At 39.6% G+C, this 14,906-nt stretch overlaps 1 protein-coding gene across 1 annotated transcript in view; it reads right to left on the bottom strand.

The window, feature by feature from the left end:
- GALNTL6 (polypeptide N-acetylgalactosaminyltransferase like 6) overlaps positions 1 to 14,749 on the bottom strand; it is a 212,900-nt gene extending 198,151 nt beyond the window's left edge. Inside the window, exons 1-3 of the mRNA XM_039243223.1 lie at positions 14,587 to 14,749; positions 11,577 to 11,762; positions 7,278 to 7,461 (exon numbers count right to left, since the gene is read on the bottom strand). Coding sequence (XP_039099154.1) covers positions 7,278 to 7,461; positions 11,577 to 11,762; positions 14,587 to 14,749 — 533 coding nt within the window. The remainder of the gene's footprint in view (positions 1 to 7,277; positions 7,462 to 11,576; positions 11,763 to 14,586) is intronic.
- Positions 14,750 to 14,906: the final 157 nt, after the last annotated feature.

Genomic DNA, 14,906 nt, shown 5'->3' with positions numbered 1-14,906 from the left:
CCAGGAAGCCCTTCTGTTACCAGATAGATTTTCCTAAACATTCCTTTATCACCTGTCTCTTTTTTTTCCTACATGCAGCACAAATGCCTCCTAAAGTTTAGTTTCAACCAGAATTTATTTGTTTTTCTTTATTTTCTACAACTCCCCTATAAGAATTTCCATTGTATTCAAATGAGTCTTTATGGGGAAACCCTACAAATACTATGGCTTAGCAAATACGGTGCAATAGCATTTGCTCAGCTGGTATCATATTCGGAAAAACTGTCCCTCACCTCTTCTTCAGCTACACTCAGCCTTGTCAGTCCATTTCTTCTCCTGAGCTTAATATTTATTCATCCATTCAATGAATATTTGTTAAGTGCCCGTTGTGGACAGGGACTAGGTGATGTAGTGCTGAAGAAATTGAATAAAACAGTCCTCCTTGCTCTCATGGGGTTTCCATTCTAGTAACAATATAAGAAATAGAGGGGGAAAAGGAGTGGTGGTCTGGAGGAGGGAAGCAAAGAAGCCAGCAGAGCTGGAGCAGGTATTTTATTTATTTTTTATTTTTTAAATGATTTTTTAAGCTTATTTATTTATTTTGAGAGAGAGAAAGCATGAATGAGGGAGGAACAGAGAGAGAGACAGAGAATCTCAAGCAGGCTTTGCATGGTCAGCACTGAGCTCGACACTGGGCTCAAACTCACCAACCATGAGATCCTGACCCGAGTTGAAGTTGGATGCTCAACTGACTGAGCCACCCAGGCTGCCCTGGATTGGGTATTTTAGCTGGGAAACCTCAAGTAAGAAAACAAAGTGGACTGTGGGGAGGCTGTGGGTCTGTATTCCTGTCTGCCAGGAGAGAAGGGGAGAGTTGAGTGATGGCACAGAGTTCTGTTAAGTTCTGCCACACTCTGGTGTGATGTTTTCACGGATAGAGTAAATACTGCTGAACCTTGGGTTCTAGGAAGGGGCCTGTGACAATACTTTCACAGATTCCTAGAGATTTTCTCCTCAGATAAATGCTGGTAGAACTTTAGTGAAAGAAGGCTGAGGGCCCACCAACAAGAGATCTGGACAGAGTGTGATTGTGTCACAGGGCACAGAACCCAGAAAATAATCTAGATAAGGAGTAAATGTATATAGAATCAACTCACATCTTGGTGGGGGTGAGGAGAGTAGGACACAGATAACAGTCATCACACAGGAGACAGAAAAAATGGCCTCAAGACATCCATTTGGAAGCATAGCAAAAATGGTTAATGGTTGAAAGCATAGATAAATAGACAAGAAAAAGTCATCAACCCATTGTGAGTTCCACAGTTCTTTGATACATAGGAAGTCATTGGTGAGTCTTAAGTGGTGCAGGTTTATTGACAAACCATTGGATGGCACTGGAGATTTAGACGTTGTTGGCTAATTCTGCCCGGGTGGTTGAGATGAAAAATTCAGTCTCAAGTCTGGCTATGAAGGGGCTAACTAGCCTGACCATAATGAAGGAAGTCCAGGAATCAGAATTGGAGGTCCAAGGTTCAAGAGGAGATGTTACCACAGAAAAGGGATGGGAGCTGATTAGAACACAAGTCATGGTAAGGTTTGGGTAGAGAACAGCAGTGGGGCTCCAGAGTCCCACTGGGACATGGCCCTGAGTAACTGGTATTACAGGGATAAAAACCCATCTCAGGATGAAAAACCAGGTTTCAACTCCTTTCTAAATAGTATAACCCACCAGGTCTCCTGTGATTCAAGGATGCTTCATGGGAGTGGCAGTGGAAACAAAAGTTTAAAAAGTTCAAACCCATGGTCAGAAATCAGAAAAAGGGCATCTAAAAGCCAGAGGCGCCTCAGAAACCCTGAGAGCTCAGGAGAGCAGAGCAAAGGAAAGAAGAGAAGGGCCACACCAGTAGAATAACAGCAGTGATTGTTAATTCAGGAATTAATGTGTTACTGTTTTCCTGGATGCTGAAAAAAGGAGAAAATAATAGGGAGCATCTTCCTGAGGTAAAGATCATTTCCATGAGAGAAGGAGAGAAAGTCATTTTCTGGTGAGCATATCTGACGAGGAAGAGGTGTTCTCACGATCCTTTGGTGAGAATTGTTGATCAGATGGTGATTCCCCCCTGAAACTCAGGACCATGGTGGCCAAAGAGCCCAGAGAACCAGCAATGGGGAGGGGTCTTTATTAGAGGGAAGGATGAGTAATTAACAAGTGGGTATTGCACATCTCTATTATGTTACAGCATTTTATTTGAAGTTAAAAAACGTCTTCAGTGGGATTTCATTCTGAGCTTTTGAGGAAGATTGATTTTATGAAATGTTTTAATTAGTTTTTAAGACCCTTGAGCTATTTCTGTGCCTTTATTCTCACTCTCTGTGGTTAGGACACCATTTAGGAATTTGACAGTATTTTTCCCTAAACATTTTGTCCTTTTGCAGTTGTCAAATATTGAATTAGATCTTGTTATAAACAGACCAGAAGCTGGCATTGTTGACATTTCCCTTCATTAGGAAGAAACTGAAAGTTGACATTTTCAACCTATCAGCTCTAGTTTGGTCTGCCGATAAGAACACAGTACAGAGAATGAGGCAATCTGTTTCCTTTTTTGCTCTCATTAAAGGCTCACTATGAGATGTTAATTGATAAAACTATTTTACTTAATGAATGCCTAAGTTTCTCTTCAACAGAGAGGAAAAGTATTGATTAACTCTAGGATTTAAAGTCTGAATGAATGAAAGAAGGCATTGCTTTGAATCCTAAAAGATTGATCAAGCTTAAAATTTGAAATCTGAATGAGTGAATGAAGATGTCAATTGAAGTCCTGATGTGTCTCTTATTAGTTAGTTAATACTTTTTTCCTTCTCTCTTTATTTGCAAAATTGGAAAAATAACAATAGCTCCCTTTTCCCGTGCCAAGGATTATTACAAGGGGTCAATTAGGTAATGTAGTGAAGAGCTTTACATAGTGTTGAAATGCTAGCCAAATGTTAGGTTTTGTATTCCATATTCCATAGGCTTAATGAGAGAGGTTATTGGGTTAGATATTCTGGAATATGTGAATTATTATTATTCCACTTCTGGAATAATGTGAAGTTCAGACAAGATCTGTGGTTGAGGTTTCAGAAAGCTAAAGTCCTTTTTCACTCTCCTGGAACTCATCACTAGACTCAATTGATGGATATAATTTTCATCCTAATCCCCTCAAAAGTTTGAGGTGACAGCTTTAATTCTCAGTATAGAGAATTATCTGGTTGCAAGTTGAGGCTAAGGCAGCTAATACTATGGTGGTGTGTATACATCAACTTGAGTTTTTGAGGAAAGGGGGAAGAGCTTGGAAGCAGTACTCAGAAATCACAACAACATTCATGAGAATATTGACTTAGCTTGAGAAGAGAGTATGAAAAAAATTCTCCCACCCTACCAAACCGATGGTCCAGGTTTAAATGTGGCCCCATCAGAAATGGACAGAAAAAAGGGAAGATGAGTGATACCTCTAGAAATGAAAGTGGAGAAGACCTTTACTTTCAAGTTAATTTTCTTTCTTTACATCCTATAGTAAAGTCATGGTTTGACCAGTCTATTTTCCATGGTGAGTCAGTTTGGAATAAAACTGAATAAGAAATGTTACTAATTCTGATGAAATTCAGAGGTACCAGTATTTGGTCAAAACCCACGTGGAAAAAGTTTTGAGTAAAAGAGATTATCTTTACTTTCAAATTTGGAGTAAGCTCAGGTGAAGCTGAATCCCCACTGGAATTTACCCAAGTGGGATGTGAAAATGTTGAATGTCAATTAATGCAATCAGTAAGATCTGACAAAAGCTAGTTTATTCCAGGCATCAAGTAGCTTTGTTCTCAATCTGTTCTCTTTCTCGCATTAATAAAGAAAGCCTTTGTGCCCACCAAGGAGAAAGAACCCCTCTTCCTCCTGGCTGGTCAGCCTGAGCCTGGGTCCACAGACTTTGAGTGCCGGCTAGATAACAGCTGCATGCACACCTTTCAGCGGGCATTGCTATTCATGCTCTGGCGTATTTCTAGGCTAGATGACTAGCCTAGATGAGGAGTCACTGAATTCTGTGGACAGAGGGGTTTCTGAGAGAATAAACGGGCATTTGTAGCCTTAAAGTTATCCACCACCGCACTCAGTGCAGATACCCTTATTTTTTTCAACTTTGGAAATTAGCAGTATATATGGGTGGTAAAGGGCACCTGGGTGGCTCAATGTGTTAAACATCTGACTCGGCTCAGGTCATGATCTCACAGTTCATGAGTCATGAGTTCAAGCCCCGAGTCAGGCTCTCTGTGCTCAGCGCAGAACCTGCTTCTTCAATTCATTAATGATGACTATTCATACCCCACTAATTTCACAGGATTTGCAGATTAATGTTTATTTATTTTTGAGAGAGGCAGAGAGACAGAGAGAGAGAGAGAGAGAGAGTGGGAGAGAGAGTGTGTGAGTGAGGGAGAGGCAGAGAGAGAGGGAGACACAGAATCCAAAGCAGGCTGTCCGCACAGACAGCTCTGAGCTGTCAGTACAGAGCCTAATGTGGGGCTTGAACTCAGGAACTGCAAGATCACGATCTGAGCCAAAGACAGACACTCAACAGACTGAGCCACTGAAGCGCCCCAGGGTTTGCAAATTAAAAAAAGAACAGTATTGTAGGCAATGGTCAGTTGTTAAAAATTCAAATAATGGTGGAATAAATGTAAGAATGGAGGTTTGCCACTCAAGACATTTGATAGACTTGTTGTGGAAAGATAAAGTTTGCATATGTATGTATGAAGAGTCCTGGGGTTTGCAGTTCATTTACATATTCCTCTTCAGTTCTTTTCTTCTTGTTTTGCAGCCTCCTCTCCCTGTCTTCCATAGAAAAACACACAGCCCTTATAGAAGCCACTTGAAATACTGAAGTCCATGAGAGAGATATTTAGATAGACTACATTCACTCTGTGTATCTTAAAGCTTTACATCTAGAGAAGCAGGTTTTAGCCTAAAGCATGTCTGTCTGTTTATGAGCACATCCAGGTGACTGTGAAGATAATGGAATTGCTGATACACTGCTCATAGCTGCTTGGGTAACCGTTCTTTTATTATCAGGAAGGCAAATGCAATTTTTAAGATCAAAATGGACATCTCTTGGAAGCTACATTTATTACAAAAGGCTAAAGTGTCCACATTCCTAGGAATAAAAGGGATTCAAAAGACAGAAAAGCAGTAGTATTCAAGAGACAAAAGCAATTTTTGATGGACAGCAACCACCGCAGTAGGTGACAAGAACAAGAGGTAATTTAATTCTAAAAGTTACCACTCTGCAGGCTCTGGGGTTAAGCAAGGTGCCTGATGTGGAGACATCCATAGCCAGGGTCTGCCTGAAGACAATTTTGACTGCCACTGCAGGAACTGAGAGTACTTTCATAATTTTCACCATTGGAGATTTCTGTGGTAGCATTTTGAACCAATTTCTGCTGAGAGCAGGAGCCCCCCCTCAGCTACTGAAGTGGAAGTAAAGTAGGAAGCCATTAGGACTCAGTCACAATAGAGTATTTGGAAAAGCATCATGGATGAATTTTAACCCTGAGAACATGGCAGCCTCAGATGGTAGCAATCGGACTGTGGCTATTCTCCTGTCAGCTGACATCTAATGGCACTTCTACTGTATTTAGCGTTCTTTTGTATCCTTCCCCAACCCCCAATGTGCCTTTGAATCCCCCCAATAAACCCCTTTGCCAAGGCTTTCAGATGGTTAACCTCAGGGAAGTCTAAGGAACATCTCTCTAGCTGGGCCCACTTCTAATCCTTACTGGAAACTCCTTCACTTGTATCACTAAAGAACTCTTCTAGTAGTTTTGAATATCCTTGAAATCTTGACCAAAGCATTTGGAAGAGTGACAATGGGCATTCATAATTTCTTCTCAAAAACTCTCCAGCAATTTCAGAGTAGGAAAAGGCCATCAGAAATTCCGGATACTTAAGAAGTGGGCTTCATTTTACAAAAGAAATCATTTGCCTCTCCCTTTTTATACGACTAGTCTTCTGAAATCCCTTTAGCTTTTCCCAAGAGTTTCTAGAGACTAGAATCAGAAGGAGCATTTTCTTGATGTTTATCACATATTTATTATAGTTGAAAGGATTAGTGTTACAGAAGTGGTTTTTATATTTGGGAGCTTCTCTACCGCAAACTTTTACTGCTCATATATTAATGAAAAGACAGTATTGATTTTAATGCTTTTTGTTTTAATTTTTGAGAGAGAGCTCAGTGACATAGGGACAGAGAGAGGGGGAAAGAGGATTCGAAGCAGGCTCTGCGCTGACAGCAGCAAACCTGATGTGGGGCTCAAACTCATGAACTGTGAGATCATGACCCGAGCTGAAGTCAGATGCTCAACTGACTGAGTCACCTAGGTTCCCCTGCACCTTAAACAGAATCTAAGAAAGTAAGCAAAGCCTTGATCACAGGGTTTTTCTTGTCCTAAGAAAAATATGTAATAATTTTAAACATAAAAATTTGAAAGTGATCAAAAGGGTACAGTATGAGGAATAAATACTATGTGCCTTGGGTAATCTCTGGGCTAACTTTTGGGAAAAGTTCACTGTTCATTAATGGCTCTGAGAGTTTGTCAAACTAAGCTATATATATATATATATTTTTTCTTTTTCTTGACATGCACAATTCTCATATTCGTGCTGAAAAAAAAAAAGGATTTAACTTTGTAGAGACCGATAGGTTATTGGCTATATAGATATTGGTTATATAATATTGGTTATTATAGATAGTTCTCTTAAGACTATTTACTCCATATGTATCATATTGATTAATTCCCCAAGCTTAAGTTACGGGAGCACATACTCAGAAGCACTGCCTTCCCTCACAATTCCCAAACAGAGTCTTAAATACTGTTTCGTATATTATGCCATTTTCCAATAAAAGTAAAGTAAAGTAGTTAATTTAAATGATTCTTTAAGGAAAAAGAAAAAAATAGAGAGAGGTGAAAACAAGAAAAGAACATCTAAGAGAATATCTACAAGACAAATACGCATTTTCAGTGACCTCTGTGTTTTCCTGATTCTCACATCTGCACACTTTCTCCCACACTTAGCAAAGTTTGACAAGCGGGTGATCCTTGTAATCAGTGCAGCTTGTAATTTTCTACAACTTGCAGGACTCCAAGGTATGGATATTGTTGCCACCTGTTTTCACCCATTTTCTTAGAGATAATTGTCCTCTTGGGTCCCGAGTTGACACGCCTGAAATGAGTCACCTGCCCTCTCTCCCTTGGCCCCTCCCTCAGCTGCTACTCACTCAAAAGGGTCGCTGGGATCTGCCCTCTGGAGCTCTGGAGGGATGGGGATTCTCTTGTAGTACATTTCCCAGTCGAAGGCGCCTCGCATGGCATCCCCGGCTTGTGCCTCATATCCAAAGTGATTGTGGTCAATGACATCGATCATGGGGCACACGATGGTTTTGTGGTTTAGTGCAATTTGGTCTGAAAAATGAAAGCACAAAATAGGAAATGACATGCCTGCCTAGGTCATCTATCATTTTTCAGCAAAGAGAAGCATACAGATCCTTCCTAATGCAGGGAGGATGCTTGCAGCCTGGTTCCCTGTCATTGTTAGAGCACTCTGTGAAATCTGTTTGAAGGCTAGACTTAACATGATGGGGCAGTGATTAGGTACAATTAGTGTTGTATTTTCCTTTAAGAAAGTTATGTCCCAGAGAGACTTGCAGAAGTCCATTTAGCTCTACCTCTGTCATATTCTTACTCTGACCTGTCCCCAATCTGTCATTTTATAGTGCATCCAAACATGCGTGGAGTATAAACAGGACTTGTGTTCCTTCAAGCATACAGCTCGAGCCTGCTGAGAAAATATTGTCCTGCTTTCTGGAGGCTTCAAAATGTAAATATTTAACTTCATGGTTGGTTTTTTTTTTAGCATCTCATCTTATAATGGCCACCATGGCTGCTCCCCTCCCCCCTCGCCCCCCAAATGCTGACAAATCTTACACAGAATTCTTTGTTCTCAGGCTTACCAGAGATTTTGCCAAGTTCTACTTTGCTATTTTTCTTTGATATAGACTCTGTTTATCAAAGCTATACATGTTTATCTTTTCTCATTATATCCAAAAATATATTAGCTGGCCTGATACTACTGTTTCTGTATCTGCTACTATTAAATTCTTGAGCAACTACTAAGTGATTTATACTCTTGTTATTTTGAATCCTGGCAACAGTATAAGGTGGCTGCTATTATCATTCTCAATTGACATAAGCATACCGAGCTCAGAGAAATTAAATAACTTGTCAAAGGTCACTCATCTTCTGAGAGCGAAACCCAGGATGCAATCCCTGCTTCACAGTCCAGTCCTAAAACCTGTGGTATGTCCCGCTTCTCTGTGGTGCTTCTCATGTAGCAGAAAGGTAATATCTTTTTAGTTCCAGCATCTTCCTTTTCCATATAGATATTATTATTGTGAGACACTAACAGCACAAGGAATTGGTATTTACATATTTTGGCTCACCTAGAATTGCTACCTGTGGGATACAGTTGATTACTGAACAAAACACAGGTTTGAGTAGTGTGGCTCCACCTATATAGATATTTTTCGATACAGTACAGTGCTGTTAATGTAATTTCTTCTCCTTATGATTTTCTTAATGATATCTTATTCTCTAGCTTACTTTATTGTAAAAGTACAGTATACAATATATATAACATCCAAACTATGTGTCAGTTGACTGTTTATGTTATTGGTAAGTCTCCTGGTCAACACTTAGCTACTGGTAGTTAAGTTTTTGGGGAGTCAAAAGTTACACATGAATTTTTGACTGCACAGGGTGTTGATGCCCCTAACCTCTGTGTTGTTTAAGGGCCAACTGTGTTTTCTTCTCAAGAATGTGCACTCAATCAATATTTATTATAACAAACAAAATATCTGACAGAACTTATTAGTGTGAACATCTGCTTTCTGGTTATCTGATGTGGCATATGGAATAACATATATTTAAATATCTTAAAAAACATATCTTTTAGAAATAATGGTTATTTCAGTATTATTATTTTAATGACCCTCATAGGCAGGGTGAGGAAACCACAGAATCTGGTGGAAGATCTCCCCTCCAGCTCTACATCCTCCCTTCCTTCCTTCCTTCCTCCCTTCCTTCCTTCCTTTCTTCTCTCCTTCCTATTCAACAACTATTTATTGAGTAGAAATTATCTGCATGTCACTTTTCTAGGTTCTGGGTATATAGCAGTGAATAACAACCACAAAAATCTCTGTCATTAGAAATGGAGTGAACACAATCAATGTACATACTAAATATCTAAATTAGATAGTATCTTGAAGGTGATAAATATGATAGAAAGAAGAGGAGACAGGCTAAGGGGAATACACAATGCTGATATGTGGCTACGTAACTAGCATGGCCCCAGGAAGCCTCTGAGAGCCTCAAGGTCACCTTCATATTATTTCTGCTAGAAATAATAATAATAAGCCTAATCCTCTGGTAGAGGATCCCAGAGTTATTTCAAGTTCCTCTTCATGAAGGGCCCTATGAGCATCCATTTTCACCTAGCTAAGTCTCGTAATGGGTTTTAATCTTTATCTAAATGGTGTTTCCCCATAGATATCTTTGACAGAGGAGACCATCATTGCTGTGGCCAAACTATATCTTCTATCACCTCTGCAGCTATTTTAGTATTAACGTTTCAGTGATTTTCTTCAGTCAAATTCAGAATCAGGTTGATTTACAAGTTCTTTGACCAACAAGGAGTCCCAAGGTGACCCAAAGAGAATGAGTCTGTTAAATTAACTGTCAACTCTCCCTTCAAATTTCCTTTCAGCTCTCATCCAGCTGGTCTAGCTTAGGGTGAAAGCAGCATGACTAATTTTTCATCTAAGGCTTGTGCCTACATTTCAATTTCCAGGGATCAAACAAACAGACTCTTAATGGGAAATTGAAATTCAGGTATAATCCCAAGGTGAAAAATGAACCAAGAAACTGTGTGGCTCCGCCTGTTTTTTCATTTCAGATGATGTGTCAAGACACTGATAGAGGAAAATAAAAAAAGATAGGGATCCTGAGCTTGAATCATTTCTTATCCATCAGGCCTACAGGAAATGAAATGCTTTAATGAGAAAAAGTGGGTTTCTCTCTACTTTCTCCCTCCTTTTTCCCCCTGTTAGATTCATATGAACAATCAGAGGCTTGATAATTGACATTTAGGAACTGCTTTGGTTCGTAAATAAATTAGGCCTTTTGCTGACTTCCTTGAGTATTAAACACCATATAGGTCGTATTCAGTTTGCAGGAATCTCACTGTTGCTGATGAAACTCTAAATTGCTATGTCCTTGGACAAGGTACTTTTAATTAAAAGCTCAGAGGAGTCTCTGGCCATAGGAGCACTGAAACATTCCTGTTGATTACGATGGCTGGGCAGTCATCTGTCTAAAGGTGTGTGGATCGGGTGATGTGGTGACGTGTTAGTTGCTGGTCATTTCCTATTTTAAATCCTATATAGTTTCAGTTGCTTCCCCTCCTGACCCCACACACACACATCTTTTTCTAATGGAACTTGGCTGCTTCTAGCTGAAATCCTACATAGTAGTCAATAGCAAATCATTCTTTCTGAGGCAGCTATTGTAAAGGCAGTTTTTACTGGCTTTAGCTCCAAGGCCATGATATATTTACAATGAAAGTTGATTTAGTGAAATCTGGAAGAATAGGAAGGGTACAGTATGTGGACACCAAGAACTTTTTAGCAACACATTTTTTTTTCAGGTTTGCAATTTACCTTTTATCCACTACCAGACTTTGTATCTGACTTCATTGTGAAATAAAAAGAAAAACAAAATAGTCAGGCGTGAATTGAGCCCCACATGTATTTTCTAGCCTGAATGACTTTTAGCTGGTTCCTGTTTCTAATAGTTCAAGTGCAATGTGACAGAGAGGCTTCTCTCCCTACTCTTCGCCGAGTGGTGAGCATTTGAGATATGTCAGCTGGATAGTAGCGCCGAGTGCTTGAGGAGGTCCTGTGTAAACTTGGGGGCTTATGTTTTCAGTGTGCCAGGCTGGTGCCAGAAGTTTAAAGGAGAAATGGCATTATAAATGCCATGTGTAAGGGCACTTACACGAACTACATTCTTGGGTTTACTAATTTTCTTTCCTCAGTTCTTAACAGTTCTATAATAATTGTTAAACTGTGTGTGTATGTCTGTGTGTGTGTATTTTAATCTTACTGTAGCTAGAGGTAGTGTTTTTGAATACTTTTTACTTTCGGTGTTTACTTACTGACTATATAACTACACTAAAGGAGAACATATAAATGAAACGAACCCCTAAACTTTTTTGAATCTTAAGTTAGATTGCAGTTGGTATTATTTAAAATGTCCATTTTCATGCAGTTTTCTAGTTACTTATTGGTCCTCAGCAGTGGTTAAAGTAGAATTCAAGGCTCTCATGTAAAAATTGTAGAAGGGAACTCTAGACTTTGTTAATTGCAAACTTAATAGAAGCAAATCACACGCTCCCTCTGAAGGAGGTCAATTCCCCAGGCCTTGCGGGTCTCCAGAAGGCCACTGTCAGTATGAGTACTCACTAAGAAGTGGGGGTAGCCAGTTCACATTGACCTCGCAGTGGGAGTCCAGGAATGTTAAGACTTCTCCTCTTGCCATAGATGCCCCCAAGAGTCGGGTCCGGATGAGCCCTTCCCTTTTCTTGGTGCGAACGATCCTTACTTTGGAAAATCGGGCCATATATTCTTCTAATTTATCCTTCAAGTGTTCTAGGAAGGAAAACAGAGAATGCAAAGAAAGAACACAAAACATTAATTGCAAAAGAATTACTCATGGGTGTTTATGCATTAAGTGTATGTGGATGGAGAATCTAAGCTTACATCCATTTTTCTCCTCTCTTCATCTCAAGGGGAGATATTAGTAAGATTTTATGCCTAGAAGTTTTTCTACTTTATATTTTCCATAGAGGTCCATAAACTACAAATACTGTGCTTTGTTTGGACACTGTAGAAGATACTGACACACCAGAGCCGTGCCAGCTGCTGCCATGCTTAATCCTTGCCAGCATTTGCCAAGATGGGCATTGGCCCTCTGATTCTTGTGGTGGAGAGTCAGATGAGCATTCCAGCATATGGGCTCTTTTCAACAAGGTGGTTCTTTCCAGCAAAGTCATGTCTAGTTTCAGTGTTTTGAAAATAATGAGTGTAAAACCACAAGAAAAAAATTAAATCCTTCAAATCAGTAAGAACCAAACAGATTTTTCCTCCCACAGGGTAATATCAAATGAGTAAGGAAGTTCAGCATCTGGCTTCTGATTTGAAGTGTAAAAGTAACTGACTTGCCGTTAAAATTAGATGTGAAGAGGGGAAAGCAGATAGATACTCCATAATCATTTTGAAATGAGCTATTCAAGGTTAGAAAACAGAAATTTAAAAATGCCTCTTTGCCTAATTAAAAACAAACCGTGGGAACAAAATCGAATCAGGTAGCTTATTTACAGAGAAAAAACCCATCTCCTACGGGCTGTGATAAAATGCATCAATATCTTTGATCTTTAATGTCAAAGAAGTGTGTTTAGTGTTTTTCTGTGGAATATGTACTCCTATAATTTACATCTTGTGATTTTCACTCTCTCCTATCTAAAACATTAGGAGGGTTTCACTGGAGTTTCTAACAGGTACCATCTAATGTCACAGACACAGAATCTTAGTATACAGTATGTTCTATAGCTCCACTTTCAAACTTTCTCCACGTGTGTGCAATCAAAGGCAATATTATTACTAAGTCTCCTCCTATGATCTGTAGCAATAGGGATTCATATAAGGATTTATGATTCCCTTTCCTGTGATTCAATTTAACAAATGTCAGAATTACTCATATTGGAGTTTCTCCATACCTGAGAGTTTATTCTTATTATTTCTTCTTATTAAGTAGTGTTTTTTTTAAAAAAACCCTCAATTTCCTTTTTTTCGACTGCCCCATAACTATGTTTTACAAATGGATCAAGTAAAAAAAATACTTAGCTTTCTAGTTTTTCCTATACAAGAATATACCAGTGGGGTCTTTCACGAGTGTTTTAGCACAAAATGGGTTCCCCTCTATTTTGTTCTTCCTGTAATGAATAGTGGTATGGAAACCAGACTACAAAGAGCAAAGATTACAGATCTGGAGTCAGAATAGACCTAGGTAGGATGTCTGTGCCGGTGAAACATATGAACAGGGCATAGCCTGAATTTCCTCACTCACAAAATACAAGGAATGGGGAGGATTTTTTCCTCTTAAAGTGCGGTGAAGGGTCAGGCATTTGGTTAGAAACTGGACAGTGTTCATTCACTAAACGTTCCCTAAGTCAGTAATGGGAGACCTCATAAGTCACATGTAGTTAAGAAGAGAAAAAACATTTTTAGCTGGAGAAATGCCTTTGAATGTTAAGCCTAAACGATGAAAAATATAGAATTTTTATTTATTGGTGAGATTTTGATAATTCATCATCTTCTATTTATTGAAAATTCAAAGAATGAAAGCAATAAGTGAACACATATTATTTTATGTGTATTTATTGCTTATTTGACCAGCAATAAGTTAACACATATAACTTTATAGTTTCTCACCCAAAAGTCTGGCTCTAAAGTGTCTCTGTCTCTTTAACACAGGTGTGCTGCTCGAAAGCCCTGGCTTCTGCCCTTCCTTTCTTTACTGACTCCTCTCCTGTTCTCCTATGTGCAAGCTACAAAGAAAGATTACAAAGGACTGTACAATACGGCGCCACCTGTGGATAAGACTGGAGCTACTATTACTATTTTCCTGATAGGGAAATAAAGCAGAGACCAGCAACCCAGTCATGCAATCAAAGGCAATAAGTAAGTGGCAAGTGATTAACATTAGAGCTCTGTATATGTCAGTCTTTTTTTTTTTTTTTAACATTTATTCGTTTTTGAGAGACAGAGAGAGAGACAGAGCATGAGCAGGGGAGGAGCAAAGAGAGAGAGAGAGAGAGAGAGTCTGAAGCAGGCTCAAAGCCACTGACACTAGATCATGACCTGAGCCAAAGTCAGATGCTTAACCGACTGAGCCACCCAGGCACCCCTGTATATGCCAGTCTTAAAAGAACTGCATTCAGTCAGGGTTTCCCACCGTAATAAATATTTAAGAAGACACCATATTCAGGGTGTCTGGGTGGCTTAGTCAGTTAGTGTCTGACTCTTTATCCTGGCTCAGGTCATGATCTCATTGTTCATAAGACTGAGTCCCGTGTCAGGCTCTACACTGGGATTCTCTCCCTCTGCCCCTCTATATCTGGCACTCTCTCTCTCAAAATAAATAAACGTTAAAAAAAGGTAGTCTCATTACTGTAGTAATTACAGTAGTCTCATTACTGTAATTTATTCAAGCACTGAAATCCTTCTGTATCTCCAATGTACAAACAAGTGTCATTCTATACAAGTTTATTGGTAAATTGGTTGTTTGGACCACAGAAACATACTGTCACATGGAAACAGTGTCACAACAGCCACTGGTGACGGAAAATAGGTCGTGAACATTTGTGAAACCCACCAAAACAGTGTTTGTTTGTTTTCTTTCATTAAGCCTCACTATTCTTTTGTCGAGTACTGTTGCCAGTCTCCTCTGCCTCCTGGCAGTCTGGGGTGCAGTTATGCCTTCCTCCTTGATGCAGGGGTGCAGTTATGTCTTCCTCCCTGACCAGGACTAACAGGAACTCTTGGGAGAGAGGAGGCCTAATTCTCTGTAGCTGCATTTTCGGAAATGGCTCTAGTAGATAGTCACTTCCCAGGGGGTCTAACTCCAGAATCACAGGGTTGCCGATTACCTGGGAGTGGTTGTCCCAATTTCGGTTTCCGATTTCCAAACTTTTCAGTTTGTACCAAATTCTCTGGAACTCCGGGGGAGACTAT

This window comes from Hyaena hyaena, unplaced genomic scaffold (genome assembly GCF_003009895.1).
Source record: "Hyaena hyaena isolate Hyena2069 unplaced genomic scaffold, ASM300989v1 scaffold_226, whole genome shotgun sequence".
Lineage (NCBI taxonomy): Eukaryota > Metazoa > Chordata > Mammalia > Carnivora > Hyaenidae > Hyaena > Hyaena hyaena.
This window is presented reverse-complemented; position numbering and strand designations above follow the sequence as displayed.